This window comes from Malaclemys terrapin, chromosome 4, assembly GCF_027887155.1.
Source record: "Malaclemys terrapin pileata isolate rMalTer1 chromosome 4, rMalTer1.hap1, whole genome shotgun sequence".
Taxonomy (NCBI): Eukaryota; Metazoa; Chordata; order Testudines; family Emydidae; genus Malaclemys; species Malaclemys terrapin.
Window position 1 is genome coordinate 90349759 of NC_071508.1, and position 16893 is coordinate 90366651.

General features: G+C 46.4%; 1 protein-coding gene across 1 annotated transcript in view; it reads right to left on the minus strand.

Moving 5' to 3' along the window:
* LOC128836249 (stAR-related lipid transfer protein 9-like) overlaps window positions 1–13718 on the minus strand; it is a 164268-nt gene extending 150550 nt beyond the window's left edge. Inside the window, exon 1 of the mRNA XM_054026341.1 lies at window positions 13592–13718. Within this exon, the coding sequence (XP_053882316.1) occupies window positions 13592–13638 (47 nt within the window). The 5' untranslated portion in view covers window positions 13639–13718. The remainder of the gene's footprint in view (window positions 1–13591) is intronic.
* Window positions 13719–16893: the final 3175 nt, after the last annotated feature.

Sequence of the window (16893 nt, forward strand, 5' to 3'; positions counted from 1 at the left end):
ACCGGCGGCAAAGCACGGAGCACCGGCAGCAAAGCACGGATAGGCTCATAAGCATCCTGGAGCGCCACGCAGACGCTATCCAGGAACTCGTAGCCATGCAGAAGGAGCAGTATCGCAAACACAAATGCCCCGTGCCCCCCCCAGCCCTTGTCCCAAAACTCTTTCCCTTGTGCCCCACTGTTACCTCCAACCTACTTTCCCCAACTTCTGGGTTCTTCACGCCACCAGCTGCCTCCAATACCAGTATCTTCACCACCCAGACCTGAAAACCACGACCCTTACCCTCTGCACTCAACCCCCATCACCATGGAGTATAGCTATCCTGAAGTGCAGCCCTCACTGCACAGCACGCCAGACAGGACATACGCGAATCTGTGATTGTACCATTTCCCACTCCACCCCCTTGTTTCTTTTCAATGTATAAATTATTTTTCTTTTCAATAAATGGATTTTTTGGCTTTGAAAACATTCTTTATTAATGCATAAAGTAAAAGACTCCTTAGCCCAGGAAATAAACAGGCACTGCAAGTCTGCTTAGCAAACACTGATTCCTAAAGATTGGAACTACTGCACTTCACTCCCGTGCAGGGCACCAGATATCACTGCTGGTTTTCAGCCTCAAATTGCTCCCTCGAGGCATCCCTAATCCTTGCAGCCCCACGCTGGGGCCCTGTAATAGCCCTGCTCTCTGGCTGTGCAAATTCAGCCTCCAGGTGTTGAACCTCGGAGATCCATGCCTGAGTGAAGCTTTCACCCTTCCCTTCACAAATATTATGGAGGGTACAGCACACGGATATAACCGTGGGGTTGTTGTTTTCGGCCAAGTCCAGCTTCCCATACAGAGATCACCAGCGGGCCTTTAAACGGCCAAAGGCACACTCCACAGTCATTTGGCACCGGCTCAGCCTGTAGTTGAACCGATCCTTGCTGCTGTCAAGGCTCCCCGTGTAGGGTTTCATGAGCCATGGCATTAATGGGTAAGCGGGATCTCCAAGGATCACAATGGGCATTTCAACTTCCCCTACCGTGATCTTCCGCTCTGGGAAAAAAGTCCCGGCCTGCATCTTCCTGAACAGCCAAGTGTTCCGAAAGATGCGTGCATCGTGCACCTTTCCGGGCCAGCCTGTGTTAATGTCAATGAAATGCCCACGGTGATCCACAAGCGCCTGGAGAATCATAGAGAAATACCCCTTCCGATTAACGTACTCGGATCCTAGATGGGGTGGTGCCAGAATAGGAATGTGCATCCCATCTATCGCCCCTCCACAGTTAGGGAACCCCATTTGTGCAAAGCCATCCACTATGTCCTGCACGTTACCCAGAGTTACGGTTCTTCTGAGTAGGATGTGATTAATGGCCCTGCAAACTTACATCAACATGATTCCAACAGTCGACTTTCCAACTCCAAACTGGTTTGCGACCGACCGGTAGCTGTCTGGAGTTGCCAGCTTCCAGATTGCAATAGGCACCCACTTCTCCGCTGGCAGGGCAGCTCTAAATCTTGTGACTTTGCGCCCAGGGTGGGGGCGAGCTCCTCACACAGTCCCATGAAAGTGGCTTTTCTCATCCGAAAGTTATGTAGCCACTGCTCGTCATCCCAGACTTCCATGACGATGGGATCCCACCACTCAGTGCTTGTTTCCCGAGCCCAAAAGCGGTGTTCCACGGTGCTAAGCATGTCCATGAATGCCACAAGCAATTTCGTGTCGTACGCATTAGGCGGCTCGCTAGCATCGTCGAACTCCTCACACTCACTGTCACTTTGGATCTTAAGGAATAGTTCGACAGCCAAACGTGACATGCTGGCGAGATAAGTCAGCATACGCCTCAGCAGTTTGGGCTCCATTTCCCGCAGACAGATCGCGCTGCACAGAAACCGTTGAAAGATGGTGCCAAAGGTGGACGGAAACAAAGGGATTTCTGGGATGCGAAGCAATGCATCACGGGGCATTGGGACAGGACCCAGAATGTCCCGCACCTACGCCCCCTTCCCACAACCCAGGGCGCCAGAATGGGAAGAGGTGCTCTGTGGGATAGCTGCCCATAATGCACCGCTCCCAATGGTGCAGCAAATGCTGCAAATGTGGCCACGACAGTGTGCTGGGCAGCTATCAGTGTGGACAAACTGCAGCGCTTTCCCTACACAGCTGTACGAAGACAGGTTTAACTCACAGTGCTGTACAGCTGCAAGTGTAGCCAAGGTCTATAACTCACTGTCCCCCCATCCCCGTTTCCGCCCTCCTCCCACTTTCCCCTCTATAACTGGTGAAATACTAAAAGGCCACTTCACCTTGAATGGTCCCTTGAAATATGTGCTAACTACTTATGCTAAAAGAAGAACAGGAGTACTTGTGGCACCTTAGAGACTAACAAATTTATTAGAGCATAAGCTTTCGTGGACTACAGCCCACTTCTTCGGATGCATATCCGTGGCTGTAGTCCACGAAAGCTTATGCTCTAATAAATTTGTTAGTCTCTAAGGTGCCACAAGTACTCCTGTTCTTCTTTTTGCGGATACAGACTAACACGGCTGTTACTCTGAAACTTGTACTTATGCTAAACAATCTGTTCCAACTTGTATTTAGCTGTGACATTCTGAGTATCCTTCCCAGATCTGAGCTTAGTATAGCTCGAAAGTGTGTGACTTTCACCAACAGAAGTTGGTCCAATAAAAGATATCACTTCACTCACCTTTTCTCAATTAAACAAAACTACATATATGTCTGAAAAATTACCTACTATTGTTATAAATAACACCAAAGATTAATTACATTAATGCAACATTTGAGATTTCTCATGCATAAAAGTCAGGGAATGGTTTCCACTGCAATTGTAACTTAGCCTGCTAGAAGTTATCATTACTATAGTCAACAACAGAAATACTGTTTTGATGCAAAGGTCCAAGTTTTGGTGGTTCTTTTGCATGTAGTACTCATTAGTGGCAGTTCCCAAAATAGCAATAACTAGTGCTTACAAAACTATTCCAGAGGCCCCCACAACATCCTTTCTATTTACATATCGCAGCGCATGATTAAAAAGAATGAATGGGATGGAACATAGCACTATGTTTAGTGCATTCATTAATGAGGTCATTTATTAAATGGTTTAACAACGCAGAACCCAACAAAAAAGCCATTCTACTACTAAACAAACATTCATTCTATAATGTATTTTTATATATTACTTTTTAAAAAGACATGATAATGAAGACATCATGGATCACACCGATCATGGTAATTTATACTACATTAAGCTATCTGCTACACTTTAATATGCTGGGGAAATTGCAGCCTCCCTATTGAATTATTCACTAAGGCCAAGTCCTCTTCTCAGCCCACTGCTTGAGTTACCAGGCTGCACGCTGAGAGCTTGTCTACACTGGCCATTTACAGCACTGCAACTCTCTGGCTCAGGGGTGTGAAAAAACATCCCTAAGATGGATAAGTAAAAATGGAAATTTTTTATGACTCATTCATAAGCTAACCCTATAATTCAGGAGTCAGCAAACTTTGGCTCCCGGACCATCAGGATAAGCCGCCGGTGGGCCAAGATGGTTTGTTTACCTCGAGCATCTGCAGGCACGGAGGTAAACCTAAGTAAATAAAGTGTCCCGGCGCGCCAGCTGCTTACCCTGACGGGCCAGGACAGCAATTGGTGGGGAAATGTTTTTAGGGGGGGAGAAGCTGGGGGTCAGGGGAGTAACCCCTGTGATAGCGTGACCAGATCACAGGGATGAAATATCGGGACGTGGAGAGGGGCGGAGGGGGGGGCGGAGCAAAAAAAAAAAAAAAAAAGCAGTTTCGCAGGGGCGGGGGGCATTAGCAGGCCCCAGCCGCGCCGGGCGCACGTGCTGCCCACCCCAGGGCAAAAGCTGGCCCCGATGCAGAAGGGGCTAGGGATAAAGAGGGCATGGGGGGGGACAAGAAGCAAAGTCTGGGGCTGGCCGCGGCGCGGGCGTGCAAGGGGCCAGGGCTGGCACAGCCGAGCCACAGCAGCGGCCGGTCACCTGAGGGGCTCCAGGCTGGGCAACGGACAGGAGCCAGGGCTTTTCCCAGCCCTGCAGAGCCTCCCGCCCCCCAGCCCGCCGTGGGCACATGCGGCGCGTCCGCCGCCGGCAGGGAGCCCCGCACCTCTCCCGCTCGGCTGCGCTCCAACGGCTCCTTCCCGGCGGGGCCGCGGCAACTTTCCCTTCCCCTCCCACGCTCCTAGTAGTTTCCCGACCCTCCTCCTAACCTCCTCCCTCCATGGAGAGATCCAATGGGGGAAGGAGGGGGACGGAGTCGGGGTGGGGGGGGCGTGAGCGCCGGAGCGGAGGGCAAAATTGCTTTTTTGTCCAGTGTCCCGACCGAACATCGGTCGGGACGCGGGACAAAGAAGGAAATATCGGGACTGTCCCGATAAAATCGGGACGTCTGGTCACCCTACCCCTGTGACCACCCCCCACATGACCCCACCCCTGGCCCGGGACCCCCACACTCTCCCCATCCCATCCCTTCCCCCCTTATATGGGGAGGGCCAGGAGAGGATGTCTCTGGCCTGGCTGGAGCTGCTCCGGCAGGCTGGGCAGTGCGGCCGCAGCCTGCTCCGGTGGGCCAGACCAGGTGGCGCGGCCGCAGCATGTTCCAGCGGGCTGGGCAGCGGGGCCACAGCCTGCTCTGGGGGGCGGAGCCAAGCGGCACAGCTGCAGCCTGCCAGCCCCGGAGCTGCAGCTGCTTCGGAGGCTGGGGGGAGAGCAGCATGGCCAGAAGCAGCGAGACTCTGGCTCCGCCTCTTCCTTTCTGGCTCTGCTGCCTCTCCTTGCTCCCGCTGTTGGGGGGAGGGGCTGTGTCCCACTTCTCCCTGTCTATACCTGTTCATAAGCCGACCCCCTTCTCTGGTGCTCCCCTTTTTTACTACAAAAATTCGGCTTATGAACGAGTATATACGGTATACTCACTATTTAATTATTAGTAGTATTGTGGAAGTGCTTAGGAGCCCCAAGGATCCCATTGAGCTAGGCACTTTACAAACATGACAAAAAGATGGTCCCTGGCCCAAAAAAAGCTACTATTTAGGAACTAACATTTAAAAAAAAAATAGTAGCAGGTTAATATTATACTATATTTAAAATCAATGTTTTGAATACCAAGCAGGATCTTATGATCTCCCAGTACTTTATTTTTTTAACTTCGAATATTTTGTGAATTTTAAGGTGCAAAATTTCTGCACCAACTTCAATCTCCAATGGTGTAGCCCCATGTAGTGTGTGCATTGCAGTAGTCTAATCTGGTTGCAAACTCCTAACCAGATACAGATGGTAAAAAGCTGACTGGATCACTGCTGTAATATGATTGTCAAACAGCAGCTGTGGGTCTAAAATCACCATAAATTGCAAACACTATTAACTAATAGCAGATGTACTCATACAATCAAAGGATTCAATACTACCTCTGCCATCTCCTCCAGTTGCTTCTCCCAGCCCACCATCACTACATCACTCTTATCAGAGTTGAGCTTCAGCTACCTCACTCTCATCTTACCCCAATCTCAACTAAACACTGGATATAAATATACAGTTGGTTGTACTCAACATGCTGACAACACTGCACCCCATGCCTCCTTATTAACCCTCCTACCGGCCCCATATACAAGTTTATCAGGAGGGGTGACAGAATGGCATCCTCTGGCACTGCACACTTGAGAGCTCTTTTAGGAAGAGAAGCAATTCCCCACAACTATCTATTGAGATCTCTCCAAGAGAAGATAATGACACAGAAGAGCAGACCCATATACTCCAGCCATGGTTTGCAGGCAAATCACCAGCACCTTATGATTAATAGTACTGAAGATCGCAAATAGACCTAATAATACCAGCACAGACACCTGGTCTTCATCCACTGTCAGGAGATCATTGATGTATGCAGTGTCAGTGCCATAGTCAGGTCTATACACAGATGGACAAGGGAGATCAATAGCATCTAGACACTTAGTTTCTCACCACATTCTTTCCCAAAAAAAGGGAAAGATTCAACACAGGTAGATAATTTGCAAGACCGTCAGCATCCAGCAATGATTTAATGAGCAAGGCCACACAATTGATTCCTTCAAAGCAAAATGCAGTCTGCCCTTTAAGGTGTTGACAGTTTCTTCAAGTAAAAGGCTAGTACTTCCATACTAGCCTTCACCAGCCAGGAAGGACATGGATCCAGAGTACTAGACCAACCAGTAACACACTTTGCCAAATGGTTACCCAACTATTTGCTAGACAGCAATAGAATGTTAGGATTAGGATTCCTGGATTCTGTTCCACCAAAGCCCAAGGGTTTCTTCCCTGGGTGGTGGGTCTCAGGTTACAGGCCCCCTGCCTGGGGCTGAAGCCCTGGGGCTTGGGCTTTGGACTCCCTGCCGAAGGTGGTGGGGCTTGGGCTTTGGCCCACCCCACCCAGGGCAGAGGGGGCTTGGGTGGGCTCAGGCTTCAGTCCCCCCTCCTGGGGTTGTGTAGTAATTTTTGTTGTCAGAAGGGGGTCACGGTGCAATGAAGTTTAAGAACCCCTGGTCTAGTGATTACAGATGGGGTAACCGAGTACATAAATTTGGCATATTCAATCTGAAAGCAGTGTGGCTGAGACTTGGATCGGTCATATCAGAGACCTGGGTTTCATTCTCATTTCTGCTACAAATGACTTCAGGCAATTTCTTATCTATTTGCAAAATGGAAGAGGGCAGGGGATGAAACTTACCTTTCTCCGATGGTGTGGAGTCTGAAGCCTTACTCAATAGTACAGGTTTTGAAATACATAGAAATATAAACAGTGGAAGGGGTGAAATTAGAATACATGACTTCCTGGCACCCTCCCCTCAGCCAAAGAGTATTTGGACAGTGAATCTCTTACTACTCCTGCCAGCTGGGAACATCTCTTGGCTTGGTGGTACTGTACAACAGGCAGTCTGAGTCTTCTAACGTTTGAGATGTACCACAAAATCTGAGACACTTGAGAAGTCTACATCCAGTCCACGTCCCTCCTGATGTCCTTATCACCACATTTCCTACCCTCTTCATCTACACCCCTACACCTTTGGCTCAATCAACTGCTGCAGCAACTCAGCCCGAAATCAGCAGCAGGCCAGATTAACTTTGTAAACTTTTTAAAATAAGTGTACATGTTGCTCTGCATACATACATACATACATACATACATAAAGGCTGTACAGGTATGGCCCACAGTGTAGCCACAGGTAACAGGAAAGGGCACAAAGAAACTCAAGTCACCCAACCCCCAAAGGAAAAACAGAACAAAAACAAAAAATACTGTGTCCTGCCATTGTATGTAAACACACCTCTGATCAGATTATTTCTCTGCCATTGCATAATGTATGGAGAACTAGACTGGAAATTGCTGCAGTTTGAAACACCCCCATCGCCACAAGGCAAATGCAGACAAATGATGGTTTGCTTCATACAGTTGAGAAGGGAGCAGGATGGGAGAGATATCTTATCATTGTGGTTTTGTTTGTTTACTTATTACTAACATTCACTCGTTTAGTCACCTTGACCCTCAGTTTTTAGGGAAGATCAATCTTGGTCTTAAAAAACAGCAATTATTTTACTTAGCTGGTTTTGGAAGTTCAGAGTCCTGCCCCAGATGACTGTCTCATTTTTCTTCTTGATTCCTCTATATCACCATAATGAATGAGCCAGCTGTAGCAGCAGAGGCTACCTGAAGAAAAATGAGGGACTCATCTACTGCGGATGCTTCAGAGACCTAAATTCCAGAGACTAGTAAAAGGAATCTACTCATTTCATATTAGGTCTCTCCAGACCTCACAGTACAAAATAATTCCTCCACATAGTTTATGGCAGTGGTAGGCAACCTATGGCCTTTGGCATGCGAGCTGATTTTTAGTGGCACTCACACTGCCCAGGTCCTGGCCACCGGTCCGGGGGGCTCTGCATTTTAATTTAATTGTAAATGAAGCTCCTTAAACATTTTAAAAACCTTATTTACTTTACATACAACAATAGTTATATATTATAGACTTATAGAAAGAACCCTTCTAAAAACATTAAAATGTATTACTGGCACGTGAAACCTTAAATTAGAGTGAATAAATGAAGACTCGGCACACCACTTCTGAAAGGTTGCCGACCCCTGGTTTATGGTCTCACTGAAGTTTTCCAAAAGTGCCAATAAAATGTTTTTTAAGTGTAATGCAGCTTCTTTGCTTTCACTATATTATACTTAAAAGCATTAAAACTTTGAACACTGATATTTTAAAATTACATGTTGGTGTGTGGGAATATGCAGCCATATACTGTACAAGCCAAACCTCATGAGGGCAATAATAAATTGCTTCTCATACATTTGTTTGATTTGTATATGCTACATAATCTCCTGTGTATAGAGTAGGACATCAGACAAGGCTTCCACAGGATCTGCCTTTATTCATTAAGGCCCTGTCTACACTGGCAAGTTTCTGCACAGTAAAGCAGATTTCTGTGCTGTAACGCCCAAGGTGTACACACTGCCAAGCCACTTAGTACGCAGAAACTGCGCAGTTGCAGCGCTCTTAACAAAAACAAAAAACAAAAAAAACCACACCCCGAGAGACAGAGCTTTCTGCGCCAGGGCTACAGTGCTGTGGTGCCAGTGTAGACACTGTGGTCAATTACAGCACTGCAACTGGCCTCTGGGAGGTGTCCCATAATGCCTGTTCTCACCTCTCTGGTCATCGGTTTGAACTCTACTGCTCTGTCCTCAAGTGACCAATCGTCATCCCCACCCCATAAATTCCTTTGGAATTTTGAAAGTCCCCTTCCTGTTTGCTCAGTGATGCATGCAGTGGTCTCAGCGCATCTTTTCAGGTGGCCATGCCTGCTCCACGCACCAGGCAATCCCCCTCTTGGAGCAGTCTGGACTAGCCAGCTTCCAGTGCAATCGCCACACACTTCTCCAACAACAGGGCAGCTCTCATTCTCGTGTCCTTGCACCACAGGGCTGGAGCGAGCTCATCACACAGTCCCATGAATGTGGCTTTCCTCATCCGAAAGTTCTGCAGCCTCTGCTCGTCATCCCAGACATGCATCCTGATGTGATCCCACCACTCAGTGCTCGTTTCCCGAGCCCAAAAGCAGCATTCCACTGTGGTCAGCACCTCCGTGAATGCCACAGCAATCTCATTTTGTAGCTACTATGTGTGGTGAGATCAATGTCGCACTCCTCTTGCCTTGTAGTTTAAGGAATAACTCCACTGCCACTCATGATGTATTGGTCAGAGCAAGCCGCATACTGGTCAACAGTTCGGGATCTATTCCTGCAGCCCGAAGAGGCAGAGCACGCAGTACACAATCCATTGAAAGATGGTGCCAAATGCAGATGGAAGCACGGGGATTGCTGGGATGCAAAGCAATGCATCATGGGCTTTGTGACAGGACCCAGGATGCCCCATAACTCCCTTGATCTTCCTACAACTCTTAGCGGCAGAAGAGGAAGAAATGCTCTGTGGGATAGCTCCCCAGAGTGCACCGCTCCAAATACAGTTGCAAGTGCCGCAAATGTGAATACGCTATTGCGCAGGCAGCTGCCAGTATGAACACACAACACCGGTTTCCCTTCAGCACTGTCTGAGCGGTGCTCTAACTCCCAGTGCTGAAACTCTGCCAGTGTAGACATACTCTAAGTAATACTGTTTAAACAGGTGGCTTTGAAATAAGTGAATTTTTATCATGGTTTTCTTTCCCCCTTAAGGGTTGCAGACTCACTTTCTCCTTTTACTTTACATCTTCATGTATTCCCCTCACTAGGAGCTTTTCCGAACCTTTAAAGTTACTCTAAAACACATACAAAAAGTCATTTACATTGTATATGAATTCCAAATTCCTCCCACTTTTAGCATGCATTATCTGTTCACCTCCACTATCTTTGCCTTAAAAACTGGGAGGATGGGAGAGGAACTATAATTAATTTATGACAGATCTCCCAAAGGAAGACTTTGCAATTATTTCATGAGAGTAATGATAGATGAACTGGTAAAAACCACAACTCAACTTGCATTAAGGCAGTGGCTCTCAAACTTTTGTACTGGTTACCCATTTCACATAGCAAGCCTCTGAGTGCGACCCCCACCCCCTTATAAATTAAAAACACTTTTAAATATATTTAATACCATTATAAATGCAGGAGGCAAAGCGGGGTTTGGAGTGGAGGCTGACAGCTCATGACCCCCCATGTAATAACCTCACGAACCCCTGCATTAAGGAATACCTGAAAAAAAATCCTTGTACACTCCGATAGAATTATTTTTCCTAAATGAATGTAGGGTTTGGGGAAGATACCAGATCAAGAGCACAACTGAATTAAATCCTCCTCCCATAAAGTCAGAAACAGCACAGACAAGGAAAGTGCAAGATTCCTCACATTGCTACACCCTGGTAAGAGGGGAAGATCACAGTCCCTGCCCATCCATTCCTTGGTCTCTCTTTCCAAACTACTAACAATGGTGCTAATTGTCACTGATATCCACAAGAAGCTGGGATAACACCAAATCATAACAGAGGTTTGGCAGTCTTTGTGGAATATTCATTATGCAAGATACAAATGTGTGATATATATCACACAATGAAGTACAATGACAGATATGGTCAGATGCAGAGTGAAAATAGTTTCCAAACAATCTGGGCAAGATTTACCTAAAATCTTACGGACTGGAGCCTTTCAGTCATTACCAACTGCCTACTATTACTTGGCCCTTACTTTTCATTTTTGGAAAGTGTCTGAACACCAAAGAAATAGCAAATACAAAGAATCAGTCAGTAACATTAAAACAATACTAAATTATTCAAAGTCATAATTGGCCTTCTCCTGCTACTGCAGTTTTCCCCACAGTATAACAGCATGAATTAATGTCAGGATTATAATGTTATTTGGACTTTTATTTTAATTTTATTTTAAACAGGAAGGATTTCACATGACAGTTGCTTTTGAGATAAAGACAAAAATGCATCCAAAAAATGTATAGCTGCTTCCCTCCCCCCTTGCTTCTTCCCTCCCCCCTTGCACAGACTTACAACTTAAACAAAAACTGCTAAACTTGTTTTATTCAAATCTTATTAAAAGAAGAACAGGAGTACTTGTGGCACCTTAGAGACTAACAAATTTATTAGAGCATAAGCTTTCGTGGACTACAGCCCACTTCTTCGGATGCATATAGAATGGAACATATAATGAGGAGATATATATACACACATACAGAGAGCATAAACAGGTGGGAGTTGTCTTACCAACTCTGAGAGGCCAATTAATTAAGAGGAAAAAAAAAAAAAAAACAAACTTTTGAAGTGATAATCAAGCTAGCCGAGTACAGACAGTGTGATAAGAAGTGTGAGAGTACTTACAAGGGGAGATAGTCAACGTTTGTAATGGCTCAGCCATTCCCAGTCCTTATTCAAACCGGAGTTGATTGTGTCTAGTTTGCATATCAATTCTAGCTCTGTAGTCTCTCTTTGGAGTCTGTTTTTGAAGTTTTTCTGTTGTAATATAGCCACCCGCAGGTCTGTCACTGAATGACCAGACAGGTTAAAGTGTTCTCCCACTGGTTTTTGAGTATTTTGATTCCTGATGTCAGATTTGTGTCCATTAATTCTTTTGCGTAGAGACTGTCCGGTTTGGCCAATGTACATGGCAGAGGGGCATTGCTGGCACATGATGGCATAGATCACATTGGTAGATGTGCAGGTGAACGAGCCCCTGATGGTATGGCTGATGTGATTAGGTCCTATGATGATGTCACTTGAATAGATATGTGGACAGAGTTGGCATCGGGGTTTGTTACAAGGATAGGTTCCTGGGTTAGTGGTTTTGTTCATCAAATCTTATTTTTACCTACCTTTCCCCTCCCTCAAACATCACTGATGTAGAGAAAGGACTTTCTTTTGCATTAGCTGAAATTGAGAGCAAGTTAATTAAGTTATAAACTCAAATGAAATTTATCAAGGCCATGGCAACACTTCCATGAATTTAAGCGTGCAAGATGTATTACTATATTGTTGGTAAAATGAATGGATTAGTTCTCAGGATGGGAAACTCTTCCAGAAACATCTTGTCTACAACATAAAAGGGTTATTTATTGCAAGTCAATGAAGCCAAGAGACAACATGAAAGACAAGTTAAAAAAAAAAGCATCAAAACAAAGAGAGGGAGCTCAGAGAGGGAGCTCATGGCACTTTTCCATTTTTCTGCTATGCTATATTGCTTTTCCCCCTTCCTCTGACACAGAGTAAGTTACCAGCCACCCATACTTCACACAGCTTCAGTGCTTTCTTGCTCTCTTTCCCCTCCTCCCAAAATGTCCACAGTACACATGGTTTTGATTATACAGTGTATTATACACATAGGTCACGTTAGAATCTGTTCTAACTACAGCATCTTCACGTTTGTGGGAAACGAACTTGCAATCACAGTATTGAGTGAGGTTATAAGAATTCTTCTGGAAGCAAACAAGCCCTAGGGAACGAGTGACATTCTGAACATCCGGCTTCAGCCTGGGGGGATGCGGGAGGAGAGCAACAACAAAGCGGGGTGGGGGGAAGGAATGGAAGAGGGAGGCGTCTTACAGAGACTGACAATTGCCCCATTTCTGTTGGGAACAAGTCAAATAAACAGCAACACTTTTTGTTTGTTTGTTTAAGACGACCTTCAGGGACCTGGTGATCTGAACAGGGCTATTTCAGTCATCTTCCTTGTCGCCTTACATGAAACTTTTCAAAAACGGATTTCTTTTCTTCAGACACAAGCAAATGAATCATAGTCTAATACTGCCCCTTCAGCCACTACCCATACTGAATATAAAATATCAGTGATTTATCTGTTCACATCCTCAAAGTTCCAAAAACCAGAAAAGCTACCGAGCTGCCATGTCACTGGATAACTAGCAAACAGTACAACGGAAAAGAAATACAATACAGCACATATAAACGGGAGGGGCGGGACACGCATTTCATGAGTTGGACTGGCTAGCAGGGCTTTACAGCCAGGGAAGAAGACAGCGGGGGGGAGTGGAAGAAATGGACTCCACCTTCACCTTCCAACTCATCATCCCCCTTCCTACCAGCCTCAAGCAGTATTATTTGGACATTCAGTTGCACAGTATCTCTCAAACACTCTCATGCTTCCCCGTGGACCCTTCTTAACTTGTTGGATCTATATGGTTGCTTCACTCTGCTATTTATACAGTACTGTGTATAGATACGTACACACACCATATACATCCACTGTTCGTAAGCACTTAAGCAGCACACAAACACACACCTATGCATACACACACAGAGAGACATAGCGTACACACCTACACGGCTGAAGTGCCTCCGACAAATCTCTCCCCTTGGTACGGGGCCCCAATCGGTCTCCGCCGGTACAAGTAGTACGGCCGAGGCTTACCCCGTTAGAGAACACTGAGGACAGACGGGCCACCCACGCAATGCCCACGTAGAGCACACCTGCTTGTGACAGGTACAATGCCGCGGCTCACGCGTGCAGCCCAGCCCCAGCACCGCCCTGGGGCGCCCGCGGTGCACCCGGAGTCCAGCCCAGCCCCACAGCCCCTGAGCCCCCAGTACCTTTTGCTCAGAGGCCGAACCCGAACGGCCACCTTGACATTCGCCATGTCCCGCCTCAGCCCCGAGGGGGAGACACCGCCGCCGCCGCCGCCCGCGCCCCGGGTCACATCGCTGCCCGCGGCCAGCCGGCCACCCCGCGCTCTCGCTGCTCCTTGGCTACCGGGGCTCCCCGCTGTCCCCAGAGCCATAGGATTGGCGGGCGCGGTCCCGCCGCCCAGCGCAGCCCCCGCGCGGGAGGGACCTCGCGCGTCCCGCCCCGGGGCAGGAGATGAGGCGGGGCGGGGCGAGCTCGGCTTCCCCTGCCCCGAGCGGGACAAGGCTGGGGCGTTGTGTGGCCGCTGTTGAGAGCGATGGGAAAACAAGGGCAGCTGGGCCGGTCCCCTCCGTCACTGGCTAGCGCAGCCCCGCCCATGGTTCTTGCCGAGGTCGGAGCGGGGATTCCCCGGGGCCCACTGCACAGGACTGCATGAACCGTGCCGCTGCGTGTGGGTATAAAATAAACCAGGCGCTGCGGCTCGATGGCGTGGGGAGGTGGGCCAGGCCTCGCTGGCAAGTGCCTTTCCACCGCAGGGGCTACGGCTTTCGTTTCCAGGCAGGTCTTTTATGACCCTGCTGTTCTTGCTGGCGACCTGTACCTGCTGTGGCAGTGATCACGCTGCGTGTGAGAACAGGTCCGCTTATGTATTGTGAGGGGTGAATCGTGGACAGGACACCAAGGCTGCTAGCACCTGTACACATTTCGGATTGCTACAGACCTCCCTGCTACCATAGGCAATTGTATGCAGAGCGGGCACCAGACATAAGCAGATTAAGTACTGTAATTGCTTAGGCCCTGAACAGCTGAAGGGCGTCCGGTATTAGCATGTGTTGGGGGTGGGACAGAATAGTCGTGTTTAGGGCCCCCAGTGAGCTAGCACCAGCACTGATTGTATGTCTGCCTCTCCCAGCAACAGTTTGTAACAGGCAGCTACTGCTGCATAACAATTCGAAGTGTGGTGATCAGACAAGTGACACTATAACAATGGCATCTGAGTATTCCATAATTATTCTTCATTGTCCTCCACATAACATTTGTTCCATATCCCCCTAACCACCCGCCCTCCAACTGCCTTCTCCCCTAACTTTTCCACCTACAATTGGCGGGGTGTTAATGGGCCACTTCACTTTGAATGGTCCCTTGAAATATGTGTTAACTATTTTGCTAAACAATCTGTTCCACCTTGAGTTTACCTGTGATGCTCTGAATATGTTTCCCAGACAGACCTGAAAGAAGAGCTCTGTAGGCTGGAAAGCTTTGTCTTTCACCAACAGATGTTGGTCCAATAAAAGAGATTATCTCACCTACCTTTGTCTCTCTATTGGTTCCATTTAGAAATTAAAAATACCAACCTAATCCTGTATCTGCCTGTGCATTTATAAGAGAAACGCGTAATATTTTTAATGGACTAAATGCTGTTGGTCAGGGGGACAGCTTTTGAGTTTATACAGAGGGTATGTCTACACTGCAAAGTTGTCGAGGCTGGAAGTATTTTGTCTGCAAAACTGCCAACAAAGTACCAACAGAGTGTTTACACATGCTGACTTTTAAAGCTGCATGGTGTAGACAACCCCAGAGTTCTTCTTCAGGTCATGTATAAGGCTATTATAAGGGACTGTGAACAAGATGCCATGTTCACAGTCCCTTTTCTAGCAGTTACATTTTAAAAAGTCCTCAACACTGGGATTAAATAAAGAAAGTCAGGGGGAGCCAAGTTATGGTCCTCAGAGCATTCTTTGCATTTATTTAATTCTTTAGGATAGGATTCTTAAAGGAACTTAATTGAGTTAAGTATCCAACTCCTTTTATTTTTATTATTTGTATTACCATAGTAATGAGATATCCTAATCATGGATCAGGACCCATGGTGCTAGTTACTATACAAACACAAAACAAAAAGAACAGGAGTACTTGTGGCACCTTAGAAACTAACAAATTTAAATTTGTTAGTCTCTAAGGTGCCACAAGTACTCCTGTTCTTTTTGCGGATACAGACTAACACGGCTGCTACTCTGAAACAAAGTCCCAGCCCCAAGTAGTTTACAATCTAAGCATACAAGAGACAGGGGTCAGTATGATTGCCAGTGGCCTCAGCACACCAGTAGCCTAACTGTTGTCAAGTTTTTTTGTAGGCATGACTGCAAGGGCGAGTGGAATTTACTTGGGCATCTAACTTCTTTAAAAATCCTAGCCTTGATACATGCATCAATTATTGTGGGGAATATAACTTTGCAATTCTATGTGAGATTTCAGCCTCAACCAAAGTATTCCATTAATGTAAATTTCGGCATTTTAGGTTTTCTTTTAACCCCAGCTGAAATCAGGAAGAAAATGTCCTAGGTCATCACAATTACCTGCATTATTATGGGGATACAGAGCATCTGTCATTGGTCACTTTTTGAGATAGGATTCAGGAGTAGCTAGACCATTAGTCTATTCTGGTATGGCAATTCCTCTTTATACAGGTTTCAGAGTAGCAGCCATGTTAGTCTGTATCCGCAAAAAGAACAGGAGTACTTGTGGCACCTTAGAGACTAACAAATTTATTAGAGCATAAGCTTTCGTGGACTACAGCCCACTTCTTCGGATGCATATATAATCTGTCTAAGGAGTCAGTAATTCTCTTAATGAATTTTTTCCCTGATTTTCCTATTCAAAATTTTGCTCTAGGAGCATTGGGCTGAGATTCCAAGTTAATGTCATCTCTGCCTTTCCAATGATTGCCATCACTTATGTACTTATTGCAAATTATAAGGATGTTATTTTATTCAGTTTAACCATGTTATTCATGCATTTTGTCATTTAACTAAATTACAGTCTTATTTGTATTGTAAAAGGGGGAGTGTTCTCTCATTGAAGCTTCTGTCCCAGGCACACTGCCACAAGCTGCTAACAAAGCACCTCCTAAAAATGTGTTTAACATACTGAAAAAGTAAGATCATAATACAAACAATTGGCTTTAGAGGCTTATGGGTCTGTCACATAGGTTCAACAGGTGTTTCTGGATTATCATCCAAACTAGAGTTGTAAAACTTGCTGTCCACAAATATTTGCTGCTACCTCTCTCTCCAGTATCCTTGAGTTATCAAAACAATGAATTAGTATGTCAATGCTAGGTTTCAGAGTAGCAGCCGTGTTAGTCTATATCTGCAAAAAGAACAGGAGTACTTGTGGCACCTTAGAGACTAACAAATTTATTTGAGCATAAGCTTTCATGGGCTACAGCCCACTTCTTCGGATGCATAGACAACTGCCACATTTTCAT